Source organism: Hakea prostrata, chromosome 7, assembly GCF_041222555.1.
Source record: "Hakea prostrata isolate BN-2017 chromosome 7, UWA_Hpros_2, whole genome shotgun sequence".
Classification (NCBI taxonomy): Eukaryota; Viridiplantae; Streptophyta; class Magnoliopsida; order Proteales; family Proteaceae; genus Hakea; species Hakea prostrata.
Window position 1 is genome coordinate 4,305,160 of NC_142606.1, and position 13,658 is coordinate 4,318,817.

At 37.1% G+C, this 13,658-nt stretch overlaps 1 protein-coding gene across 1 annotated transcript in view; it reads left to right on the forward strand.

Moving 5' to 3' along the window:
• PAA1 (P-type ATP-ase 1) overlaps nucleotides 1–13,630 on the forward strand; it is a 28,899-nt gene extending 15,269 nt beyond the window's left edge. The window contains exons 9-17 of the mRNA XM_089164343.1: nucleotides 1,494–1,640; nucleotides 4,792–4,842; nucleotides 4,955–5,127; nucleotides 7,510–7,642; nucleotides 9,545–9,642; nucleotides 10,297–10,534; nucleotides 10,950–11,153; nucleotides 12,309–12,389; nucleotides 13,094–13,630. Of these exons, the coding sequence (XP_089020469.1) occupies nucleotides 1,494–1,640; nucleotides 4,792–4,842; nucleotides 4,955–5,127; nucleotides 7,510–7,642; nucleotides 9,545–9,642; nucleotides 10,297–10,534; nucleotides 10,950–11,153; nucleotides 12,309–12,389; nucleotides 13,094–13,357 (1,389 nt within the window). The 3' untranslated portion in view covers nucleotides 13,358–13,630. The remainder of the gene's footprint in view (nucleotides 1–1,493; nucleotides 1,641–4,791; nucleotides 4,843–4,954; nucleotides 5,128–7,509; nucleotides 7,643–9,544; nucleotides 9,643–10,296; nucleotides 10,535–10,949; nucleotides 11,154–12,308; nucleotides 12,390–13,093) is intronic.
• The last annotated feature ends 28 nt before the right edge of the window (nucleotides 13,631–13,658 follow it).

The following is a 13,658-nucleotide window of genomic DNA, read 5'->3' on the forward strand; positions in this document are numbered from 1 at the left end:
TTATGGCCAAACACTCAGACTCTTCTATTTCCTACCAACCAAGTGGTTTTTATTTGATCTGAAGTTCGAAACCTACTGCGTTTACTACTAGATCCCCCTGGAAGCTTAAACTAGATTTTGGGCTACTTAACCATCAGGTCTGAGAGCAAGGAGGTCATTGTGGAAGTATGACTTAACTTGAGGAGGGGAGGAGTTGTTGATTCTCTGAGAGAGATTGCTAAAAACAAGCACTGTATTACCTTGTCACAGAGCAGTTCCAGTAATCCATTCTCTCAAGGCATGAAAGTCAATGAGAGGATCTGGCCATGCTATGTTCAATTCAATCCTGTGTGCTGCAATCTTTTGTATCACCTTGATCCCTATTGTTGTTGATCTCACCTTTGTAATTCATTATTTGCTCAACTGTTATTACGTAGGAAGAACTGTGTATCTGTCTCTGTCTCTGCAATAGAGTAGAGATTCTTGAGAAAGAGTGAGAGTTATTCTTTTTCTTTTCTCTTTTTGGGCATTGTGATTTCTGTCCTTACATCTACACTTCTACAGTTTAAAGTGACTTTTTATTCATAAGTTGATCTTCAAAGTGGCACTTCTTTGCATTGGTGTATGAATGTGACATATTGTTCGGAAAATAGAGCTTGTTTGAGTGGTTGGGATTAGGACTTCAGTGTGCAGTTGATAATTTCGCATAGTTCAGATTTTTGTTTTTTGTCCGCAAGAGATTATATAGGTGTGAAACTTGTGATTTACATTTGTGATGTGGTCGGTAGTTGTTTCTGAGCTAAGTCAATCATGTATCAATTGGGGAACAATGTTTAACATATTGGGATGACAGAAAATTTTCGAATATGAGAATGGTTTTTTATAACTTTTACCTTAACATCTTTATCTCACACTTCGATGAAGGAGATCAATTTTGGGTATTCCACACTGTGTATCTGGAAAAGTTCATTCCAAAACCACACCAAAATGGAATTTATAATGAAGTTCTGTTGTAAATTCATGCTCGTCTACAAATCTCTATTACTCAGAAGTTACAAGTAAGCTTTGAAATACATTTGTGCTTGTTTAGACACCTCTGTTGCACTTATAAACATTTATTCTTTCTTCAAGCATTTGGTTAGGCCTTAATATGAGTAGAGTTTCCCAAATCTTTTTTATGTAATTTATAGCTTTTGGGGAGGAAGTGTTTATACATTCTTTGGATTTTATTTTATTTTTATTTTTTTGGTTTTCCCCATATGACCTGAGATCTAGAAAAGATAAATTTATGGTAGCAAACATTTTTAAATCCCATTCATGCTAACTGCTTTTTGAATGGTTTATGATACTGAAAAGAGAATCTATTGATACTACTTGAATCATGTGCCTTCAAACATCTCGATAGTTGTATTTTTGTGATGTTAAATTTGCTCTCCTTATATCCAGCCTTATAGTTTTCTGCCATCCTTGCAAATACCTTTTGATGCTATAGGATGTCTTCTCAATTATACCAGGTTGCTGGGAAGTTCACATATGGAGTCATGGCACTATCAGCTGCAACTTTTGTGTTTTGGAATGTATTTGGAGTGCACATCCTACCTGCTAACGTTCATCATGGAAATCCACTTTCACTAGCATTGCAGCTCTCCTGTAGTGTTCTGGTATGCTATTCTGGTTCTAACTCTTATACCCAGTTTATCTTCAAAAAAATTTATTTTCGAGGGTAATGTAAGGGGCGAGTTTTAATACGAGTTTGCACTGGACCTTAGTTTTGGGTTTCGTTACTGTAATGAGCTTATGACAAAACCCAATTGCAATAACCTAATTCTTTGAGAAGAGAAAAACTGCTACCATACCAACTCTAACCATGTAAAACTAACATGACTCTACCAAAGCAACTCTAACCAAAAGCTACTAGCCAGTAACCCTAGCAACGATATAGCAAGGAAAAGGGGCAACTCTCTCTCATGATTTATGGTTAACGAAGCTGAAATATATAGCCCAAAAGTGAGTTTTTAAGGCTACATGATATTAGTAGATTGGTCCCATGTTGGTGGCGTGAAATGTTAAGATAATAGTTCTTACTTCTGATTAAGGGCCTTTTTGGCATCAATTCTCATTTTCATTTTTTTTTAAGATGTTTGGTATCTATTTTAAATCATATTTTTGTTTAAAAGAATAGGAAAGCCCCCAAAATCCATAGTAGACTTTTTGTCTATTATGTATTCTGGGTCCAAAAGTCAAATCCAAATGCAAATTGAGGGTATAATATGAACATACATTCTTTTCATGAAAACTCTATTGTTTCTCCTTTTTTTCTTGCTCCCAAACCTTAAGGATTCTTTCTCAATTTTCATCATCATTTTTTGTCAATTTTTTCATTTTGATATGCCAAACTTATTTTTCATTTCATAATTTTTTTTGGACAAAAGTTACCAAACCATTTTTCATTTTGACCAAAAATGAATTCTTGTACTCATTTCTATTAAAAGGCAAAATAGAGAACCAGAATTGATACCATAAAGGCTTGATACCAAAAAGGCCCTTAGTCTATCAGCTTTTTTCAGGAAATCTGGAATTCAAGTCTTCAGTTGTTCTGGAATCCTAATTAGGGAAGTTCAAATGTTTGATTAGTAGATAATTTTTTAATAATTTATTTTCAACAAATAAGTTTTGTAACCACCTTGGCTGATTATGGCTGGTGGTCCTATTTTTATTTTGTTATTTTTTTCTAGGAACCTAGCTGGATTTTCTGTCTCCCTTCTCTTGATTTGGTGAGGGAAAGCCCTGCTATTCTTTTTCCTTGCTCCCTCCCGTTGCGACTTGAGTTCTCCCTATTTTCTCTGACCTGTGAACTGTCTCCCCTCTCTCTTCTTCCTTAAATGATTTCTGATTTGAGTCCCTACTTTCTTTTTCATCTTTTCCCTTCTATAATCAGAAATTTGAATTCAGCCCCTCCATCCTTCCATCCATATCTAGTTTTCATATCCTAAGGTTTAGTATTTTTCTTCCCTTTTTATCTTTCCATTACACCCATAAATCCCCCTTTTCTCCTGTCCTCTATTCCATTTTCCATCTCATCAAATTCAAACACTTGGCTACCGTATGACTAATTTTATCCCAGAATTGTTTATCCACAACAGCTAATGTGTTCTTCCGAAGCCTGACCTTGGACTAAGATTAGATCTGGCACATACATGTCTAGCTGTTGAGAGAGAACTTTTCCATTCAGTGGGCCCATTACTATCTGATTGACCTGCATCAGGGGGATTTAGATAATGGATACTCTGCATACACAAATGCTACATCTTTTCAATGTGCAAGAGATTACATTCGTACTTCTCAATTTGAATTTTCATCTTCCTTTACGTAAAATGGTGCATCAAATGCTCCCTTTTCTTTTCTAGTATTAGTATATTCATTTTGCATTTGCATGTTGAGTAAGAGGCTAGAACTGTTTTGTCATCATAATAATGCAACCACAGTTTTACACTTTTATGTATTAAATTTGACTTGCATTCTTTTAACCCCATAGTGAGTTTGCAAGCATGTACATATTTTTTATGCCTAACTGGCGGCAGCAATGTCCTCGAACAACCCATTCGCCCCAGGGATGTTGGCAATATATGTATTTTATCATAAAAGAGTAAGGCTAGTGTAGTTCCCCATAGCTCTCAAGACCAAAAGAATATGAAGGGTAAAAATTGCCCACCAAAACCGTCAGATGAATCTCAAAGAACAACTCCTCCAGCCTGCAACCACAATTCTAGGCCCAAAGTACCTTGCCTGGCAAGCTCATTGGTTGGAGTATCCACCAAGATGCTCTCGATTGGAATAAGATACTCAATGAAGAAGCCAACTGATGAATCTGTTTGACAACATGAAAGAATTTCTGTAGGCAGTTTCCATTTTTCCTAAAACAACCTATTACAACAGCGAATTCACCCCTTACTGTGGTGGTGGGATATTTGCTCATACAGAGTTGAATACCCATAGAAGGGCTACGTGTCTGTCCTAACAGAATCATTCTCATGATAACCATAGCAGACAAGAGAAATAGTTAGACTTGGTAGTCCATTTCTGATCACATCACCTACCCCACTATAGAGGAGCCATAGAAATTCAATTTATCCTTATTGACAGGAGGAAGCACCCACTTTTTGGACAGTTTCATCTTGAAGGTTTCTCGCAGAGTCCAGTTTAGCTATAAATGTTTCAAGGTAGAGGTTGTTTAAAGGGGCCTAAAATAAGGCTATATAAAATGAGGTTACATTATAATTAATTTAAGCAATTGGTGCTTAGGGTTTCTATGGACATTTGGTGGATTAGAATAGTGAAATAAGAACCAAACTGAGAGCTTAGATAGCTTAGATTTTGTGGTTAGGGTAACTAGAAGGGATAAATTACTATAAGACATGGAGCCTGACCGCTTTTACGAGTGCTTACTGATTTGACTTGAAAGGTTTTAGTTTTCTGGGCCCGGTCTTGGTTCGATATTGTATTCTCCCCAACAAGTCTCCCAACACTTCCCTCCCCCCTCCCCCCCCCCCCAAAAAAAAAAAAAAAAAACCTTGATACTTGTCAACTGTAACCTGCCCATAGTATATCAATACTTGATTCAATGTGTGAGCACACATGTTCACACGTATCTGACATACATCAGTATATAACTGATGTTGGATTAGGTATGTCAACTTTTAATGAGTCAATGACTGGCAGGTTGTTTAATGTTAAAATATTTCACATTTTCACCTTAAGTTTTATATTAAACGCCTCATTCTTTTAACACTGCCTTTGATTTATCAAGTCCAGGTTGTTGCTTGTCCATGTGCGCTAGGCCTTGCAACCCCGACTGCTGTATTGGTAACCATTCACTTGAATATCTCCTTTGTTATCTGAGATGGCAATGAGCTTTCTAGTCTATATACTTGTGTTTGGTATAACTTTTTAATTGGTTTGAGTTGATGTTTTCTAGGTTGGAACTTCACTAGGGGCAACAAGAGGATTGCTTTTACGTGGTGGAAATTTTTTGGAAAAGTTCGCATCTGTGGACTCAATTGTGTTTGACAAGACAGGGACCTTGACAGCAGGAAAGCCTGTTGTGACTAAAGTGACGAGTCTTGAATGTGATGGAGGAAAAAATTCAAGGTTGATTGGTGATACAAGTCTTCAATGTTCAAATTTTATTTTTTGGGGGGCATTTCAGTATGCTGCAAACTTAGTCTTATCTGAACATAATGAGGTTGGCTACATGTGTCCAATAAAAACAAAGTAGGGAAATCTAAGGACTAAACAAGGGAAAGGGGAATAAGATGGATCATGAGAGAGGAAAATGACACATGAGAGATGGAAAATAAATAAGTAGTATGGAAGAGGGAGGAGGCATATCCTAGCAAGTCAGGAGAATCTCAACTAAATAGGGAGTGCGACATGGGTCCCTTCCCCCTAGTAGGTGCTACTTAAGGTCATATTCAGTATAAGTCCCAAGCAGTTCATGTCCTATACAAGATCCTAAAATTTTATGTCCTCCTTCACAACTCCTATGGTTATTTTAGGCTTGTCTGTAGCTCTTCTGGTTCCTCCTTGTGGAGGAGTTTTTAGGCCTCCATTCAACATGATCATATCATCTCAAAGGACTCTGTTGGAGCCTGTCATTGATTGGGGCAACTCTTAAGTCAGCCCTAGTACGATCTTTCCGTACTTTATCCTCGGTTTTTCTGCATTTCCTCATCCTTTTTTCTGCATATTTTCTCAATATGACACTTCTTAACTGCCCGATGTTCACCATTGTATGTCATTGCCAGTCGTACAACAGTTCTATGGTAACTTCACATACGTCAATCACTTGGTACTCCAAATGTGCCTTTCCATTTCGTCCATCCCACTTTAATTCATTGTGAAGCATCATCCTCTATGCACTTTATTTATTTATCATTGACCCTTTATATATAAATATTCACTTTGTGATACCTCCTTCCTTCAATTCCCACCATGTCAGTATCCGCCATAATACGACTAAAATTACACATAATATATGCTTTGTTTGTTCTGCTAATTTGTAAGCTTCTAGTTTCCAAGGTTGATCTTCCCAAGTTCTAACTTTGTGCCCATCCTTTCTTTTGTCTCTTCCACTAAGACAATATTATGACAATGAGCATAGACCTAGGACCTCATCTTATATGCTATCATTAGGTCATCCATGATAAGCACAAATAATTATAAGGGCTTAAGTTAGATCCCTGATGTAACCCAATCATAATTGGGTATTCCTTGCCCTAATTTCCCGCAGATTTTCTACTAGTCATCATGCCCTCATATGCATCTTAAGTACATTCATGTGTTTACTTGACGCTATTCTTCCCACTAGACCACCTAGAGTATGTAGGATTCAATCTACACTTTCAGGATACTGACTGCTCTATGCACATCTAAACATATATATTCCATTTTGAAGTAGGCTTTATTTTCAACTTACAATATCTACACTTTGTTTCTTTCAGTGCATATAAAGAGAAGCTTAACACCTTTAACAAGAATTTGTTGTATTGAAAATAGATTGCTATGACTAAATTGTGATACTTAAAATATATTGCTATGACCATCTGATGGTTGATCCTCTGCATTATCCCTTTTTGTTGTTTCTTGTCAATCCAATTTTTGAAGTAGTAAATTCTCATTTCGTACTGACTCGATCTCCATATTATGAAATGTCATGTACATTAAAAAAAAGAACATGTAGGACGAGAACACTTGAATTTCAAAGCTTTATTAGGTTCCTTTAATTTTTGGGAGCCATTGTGGAAGCCTCTTGCCAAGATGATATATGTTTACAAATTAATGTATGGAATGAAATCAGATGTGTGTTGTTGGTTTATTTGATCAATTATTCATCCAAAAAAAAAATCGCTTTCCTTTTCTTTTCTTTTCTTCCGCTTCCTCTTTTTTTTCTTTTTTTTTTCTTCAGTTCCCAGACATGGTACATTTTAGCAAATTTGACTGCTATTAGTTCTAAGTAGAATTATTGGTCACTAGGTTTTTTTCTTTACAGCCTCTCTGCAAAAGCAGGGGAAAGACTGTGTACATTATGATCTTCTCCAGATCCCATGGTGGCTTGATCCTCGTGTACTAGTTAGGCCCTTTTTCTAGTGCTAGCTTTATCCAGTTGATTAGCTTAAGAAGAAGAATAGTTTTGCTACCATTGCTATGTGGTATGTCTACAGCTTCCAGTTTATTGATTTTTTCATCTGAAAGATAGTTACATGGTAGAACAGGTGGATTCTATATGAGTGTTCCAATGTATTTTCCTTTTTGGCAAATTGTAGTTGAGATTATTCCTAGACACCTTTTAGTTAGTATCGTGTAGTTCTATCCTTCTGCATTTAAATTGGAAGGTTCTGTGTCAACATCTCGATAATCATGTGTTTCAAAATTATAGATGTCAAGTCCTCTGAACTATATTGTGGATCATAATGTTTATATATGTTTAGGATTTGCTGTTTGCATAACAATAATCGTATACTCCTGATCTAGGCAAACGGCCAACCAGCAATGGTCAGAACTTGAAGTGTTGAGTTTAGCTGCTGGAGTTGATTCAAATACAATTCATCCGATTGGAAAAGCTATTGTAGAAGCTGCTCAGGCTGCTGGTTGTCAGAATCTGAAGGTAATGTCCAACTGCTGTAGATTGGTGCATCCTAATCTCATATTCCCTTGTCATGTTGCTTAACCACTTTTTAGTTTTGTTGTGATTAATGCATCCACTTGTTGCAATCTTTTTACCATACCAACTATTTCATAAAAGATTCAAGTTGGATGTTTTACTGAATTCAGAGAGTGACAATGACAAAGACTAGAAAGCAGTGACCATGGAGGGGGAGGAGGAGAGGATGAGAGCTGCAAAGTAATAATTCTAGCAGCCTCCCCCTCCTCCCCCCCCCCCCCCCCAAAAAAAAAAAGAAAGAAAGGGGGGTTGCTATTATAACGACTAACAAGTTCTGTTAAATAAGGTAAGTAGTTCCTTGTACCGCAAAAGAATAGAAATCAGAAAGCCTACTTAAATTAGGAATTAGATGTGTAATCTAACTCTAAGAAGTAAAAATCAGGCTCACCCACAATTAGGACGGTTCCCCTATCATGATATAGATGTAAGTGTGTACCCTCATAGTTAAAGTCCAAAGTTTGACACAGTAAAAATGACCAGAGCCCTTTTTCTATTATTTAAAGTTTATGGAATGAACAATCTTTCATTTCTCTCTTTCGTTCTCCAGCTCTTAGGCTCTTTACTTCTACATTCCAATTGCATAGGCGTACCTTTTGAGAGGAGAGCAAAGTACTCAAAAGCTTTGAAATTCCATTATGTGAAAATAATGCATGCCATCCAGAGACTGGATTTTTTTTAATTACGGTAAAAGCAATGACAATCATCCTAAAAGCATGAGGTAGATAAGCTTGGTGTAAAGGGAGATGGGGATGTTGAAATGGACGTATGGCAAATTTAGGAAGGATGTGGTAAGGAATGATCATGTTGGAGCTGATTTGGAAGGTAGCTCTGATATATGATAAGCCATGAGAAAGTTGTTTAAGGTGGTAGGGGCATAAAGCCATGTTCAACTAGGCCTTAGGTGCTCCAGTACAAAAAAGTCATTTGATTCAGATTGAAGGAACTATGAGCTTGGGGTAGCATAACATTAGAAGTGGTAAGAAATAACTAATTGGAGGGCCAAGGATTGATATAGTGGAGCCCATTTAGTTTGAATAAGGCTTAGTTGTTGTGGCTGCTGTCATTGTTGTATATCAGCAACCATGGACTTGGAAATTCTTGAAACTCTAAATGACTTTAGCAGCCACTGTGTCATGAGGAACCCCTGAAGGATACCAATGATCAAGCCAAAGGAAGGTGGAGGCTCCATTATTTATGTAGGCGTGTAGTGTCCCCAAGAGCAATAGGCCTAAGCTTCAGAATTTTATGCAAAATCTAAGAAGCATCAGAATTCGAAGGAGCGTCCAAATTGAATTTCATATTTGTTCCTTTTAATCCCTTAGTTTTCTTTTGCTTACTGTTTTGCCTAAAGGAAGGTGTCCTGCTCCATCATCATATGGTAGGTAATGGCCTCAAAAGCGATAAGCCTAAGCTTCAGAAGTTGTGCCAGACCCAGGAATTGGAAGGAGCGTCCAAATAGAATTTCATATCTATTCCTTATTAGTCCTGGTTATTTATTGACAACCCTGGCATCTTTTATAAACTACAAAGTATTTATTGGAATAAGCTCTTGATTTGAGTCATCTATTGGTTGGGTGGACCCATGGCAAATCCAATTAGGGTTTTGTAAGTGTGACCTGGCTTCCAAAATCACTAAACCTTTGATTTATGTATCGTGTGTTAGGTTTCTTAGAATTTTTAACTGCATGTATAATTTTTATGGTGACAAGAATAAATATGAGCATAAGAGTCTCCTTGCAAACAACACTGTGGGTTTTCCTTTTGGTTCTTGTGGTCAATCCACCTTGATGTGTGAGATTTTTTTCTTCCCCTAAATATCTTTTTAACCTTAAATTATTGTACCAGGTAACAGATGGAACATTTAGGGAGGAACCTGGATCTGGTGCAGTAGCAACTATTGAGCAAAAGGAGGTTTCTGTTGGGACATTAGATTGGGTTCAGAGGTAGGTCACTTGTCTCTTCATTTTTATGTGAATTTCTGTTGAAATGAACATTTATTTGTTTGATGGAATGAAATAATTAACCTACTGACCCCATAGAAAGAATTGAAGTTGTAAAAGATGAGAAGAATTAGCTCGTCTTCTGATCCTTTTCTGAGTAATATGTATTAGTGCATAAGTTCAGAACCTATAACTGAAGTAACTGGATTTCTATTCCAAAGAGTCACCCCCACTCATAAAACAAAACAGCAATCCAATTAATAACCATTTCTATTGATTTTAAGATGTCCAGTTTGAAAAAACAGTGGACTAGTTTGATTCATCTAAATGAATTTTATTAGTTTTATTTTTTCCTATTAGGGGGGAGCACAGCTCACTTCAGTTAGAAGTTGTGTTAGGTTGAGTTCCAATCCAGGAAGGGACGAAGGGTTACATCAGTTTTGGATTTTCCTTTGATTAAGGTTGTATTCATCTTGTTGCTGTCATATTGACAAAGGCGATTAACGGATATGATCTCTGGTGGAATTGGAACCATCCAAGAAATGTGTTTCCAGTGAAGACTGATTGGTTGAGTTGTCCTTGTTAGAAATGATTTATATGTTAATTAGACATCAACTATTTTGAAATTGTTTGAATCCTCTAGTTTTTCCTTTGCAGGCATGGTGTTGAGAAGAACTCTTTCCGAGAAGTAGAAGAGTTGAATCAATCTGTTGTATATGTAGGAGTCGATGGTGTTTTGGCAGGCATCATTTATCTTGAGGACATGATTAGAGAAGATGCTAGGCATGTTATTGATTCACTGTCTAAGAAAGGAATAGGCATATACATGTTGACTGGGGATAATAAGCACACTGCTGAATATGTGGCATCTATTGTTGGTATTTCCAAAGAGAAGGTAACTTTTACAACTCTAACAATTACAGATCTATGAAATTGATCAATTAGTAATAAATAGCTATCACATGAAGCTCAGAAGGTTCTGAAAAGGTGGTTCGAGATATTGCTATATATCTTACTTTATCATTATTTATTGAAACTTGAAACTACTTACTCTCATCTAACTGTTGTAGACTTTGGTGTTAATTTATGTGGAATTTTGTATCTGTTGATGATTCACCCTGCCAATATGTTAAACGAGTAAAATAGGCATATCTCTTCTATGAAAATTTGAACAAATTGATTGTATGTTCTGAAAGTATAGCATCAGTTAACAAATTCTAAGCATATTTTGGTTGGAACATGGTATCTGTCTCTAAATTGCACCAGTATGATCCAAGCCATTGTGTCTGAAAAAGTAATGTGGATGACAGGTGTTATCAGGAGTCAAACCAGATGAGAAGAAGCAATTCATCAATGACCTGCAGAAGGGTCAGAAAGTTGTAGCTATGGTTGGTGATGGTATTAATGATGCTGCTGCCTTGGCTTCATCGGATGTCGGAATTGCCATGGGAGGAGGTGTTGGTGCTGCCAGTGAGGTGTCACCAATTGTGCTTATGGGTAACAGACTTTCTCAGGTACTTATTTTCCTTATATTATGGGGCTGGGAGGGGGATCAACTTTATGCCCCTTTTGGTTCCTGTCATGGACTAGAGCCTGTTTAGATATACATTTGGGAGGCGTGTGTGTTGTATCCGTTTTTTATTATTTCAATTGAATTTCCCTTCTGTCTGGAAAAGGAGGATGGAAGAAGGAAAAAGAATAGAAGGCCATTGAAGATCCCTGTTCATTCATCTTTATTTTTCATGTAGAATTTGAAACTTAACTGAAAACATGACCCAAAAAGCTTTGGACTGACAAATGCAACAGTATACAAGTCTTTTGCATATACTAATTAAGCTTGATGGAGCTTAAAAAAAAGCCCATGGGCCTAAAATGAACATAGGAGAAATGAAAAAATACATGCATAGTAAAGGGTTGATAACAATTATGGCTTTGATTAGTACAATAAACAAGTCCTCAAATGGGATGTGGATCATGCCGCCCTGTTTCTAGAGGAAAACATAACTCACCCTTGTCCCAACTAAATGGGGTCAGCTACATGGATCCTTATGCTCTAGTCAACTTTATTCAGATCATACTTGATACTGTCAATGTAACGATATGAAGGGGGATGGTTTTCTTAGCAAGCAAAATGAAAGAGCACAAGTGGGTAGATACAAAAATGGTATCGGACATAGGAAGGCAGTGAGATCATTTCATGTGCGAGAATGTGAGAGAGAGAAAGAGAGAGAGAGAGAGCGCTGCGCAATGTAAATGCAGTCTGTTTGTCACCAAACATTCTAGAAGTGCTCTTCACTTCATCTATGTTAGTTTAATTCAGTAAGACAATTCCTCTTCAATTGTCTAACAATTTATTTCTGAGTGGAGGAGCCTTAATAGCTCGTGCAGCCTACCTTTGCCGTACAACCAAGATCTACATAATTCACTTTCTTTTAATTCCGTAGGCAACATCATATTCTTTCACTAATAAAGTAAACTTCTACTTCTGCAATGTTCCTTCAATTCATCTGTATGTTACCAACTCAAAACTTCATGTTGCTTGTTCGATGTATTGTTTTTTGAAGGTCCTTTGACTCTTCCGCTGGTGCACTGTTAGTAATTTATTTGCTATATATTAATGGTCTTCTACCTTCCAATTGGAGATTGACATTTGCATAACTGCTATGCAGTTACTTGAGGCTTTGGAGCTAAGCAGATTAACCATGAACACTGTGAAGCAGAATCTTTGGTGGGCATTTGCATATAATATTGTAAGATTTCTTTGCTTCTGAACAAACTAGAGCTATCCTATCAATTCATGAAAGCATGGTTGTGTTTCAAGGGGGAGACCTGTGCTTTTGGAGGGAATTCCCTATTGAAGTCAGAATCGGGTTAAAATTTCTTAAAACTGATGAAATTTCTAATTTATAGTGGCAGTTTGAATCAGGTCTCCCACTAGGCCAGATATCTTAACCCAGAGTCTCCAGGTGCTCAGTAAGCACTCATTTGGTGGTTTTCCATGGCTTATCAAAGGAAGTGCAGTATCTGAATTCTGGTAATTCTAGCACTGATTACAGGAATCTTCTGGACAGTGGACCCCAAATAGTTGTGTTCACGACTTATATTGATAAAAGATGTGTTTTTGGGGCCTCCAAACTGTCCAGGGATCTAAATATTTCCTCAAGTCAAAAAGTGATCAAAATAATTCTCATTTAATAAGTCTTGCTATGGTTAACTGGTTCTATGTATCACCAATGATGTCACATTTCAATCCAATATAGGAAGTCAAAACTATTCTGGGACATCTCAAGACTGGAAATTCACCACGAGAATATCCTGGAAGTACCATCTTCGCTCCCTTTATACCCACAAAGTTGCCAGTCCTTCATATGCACATTGAAGCTTGTGTTGGTCAGAAATGTTAGTTTGTTCCCGTTTTACAGAATTTGTCTTACAATTGCTGAAACTTTTACAGATTGGAATTCCAATTGCTGCTGGACTGTTGCTTCCGGTGACTGGGACCATGCTGACTCCATCAATAGCTGGAGCTTTAATGGGTTTGAGTTCTATAGGCGTCATGACCAATTCATTGCTTCTCAGGCTCAAGTATGCCTCAAAACAGAAACTTATCTGCGACCCACCTCTGAAGGCTAGGACCAGTTCCCAGTCTGACGTTATTACCGAAAAGAATGGCCAGTTGGATCACTCTCATGCTGCTGCTAGATGGAAGAGAGTGTGACTGTTCAGAAGAAGCTGTACTAATTGAAAATGTAGGTTATCATGTAAAAGTATTTTTAGTTTCTGCAGAGCAAAACTAGACCTTCAGAAAATTTTGACCAAGTTTTCCTAAAATAGAAGTTCCATAATATCCACAAATGTTAATGCTTTTGTCAAAAAGATTTACCAGTAACTGCAAGCTAGTGGTTCATAGCTCTGGTGGTTCATACAGCTGAACGCGATAGTGGTTCCTACCACTAATGTTTGGATATTATATTTCGTAAACTGAATCTATCAAATTTATCTATAACTGTTCAATACAT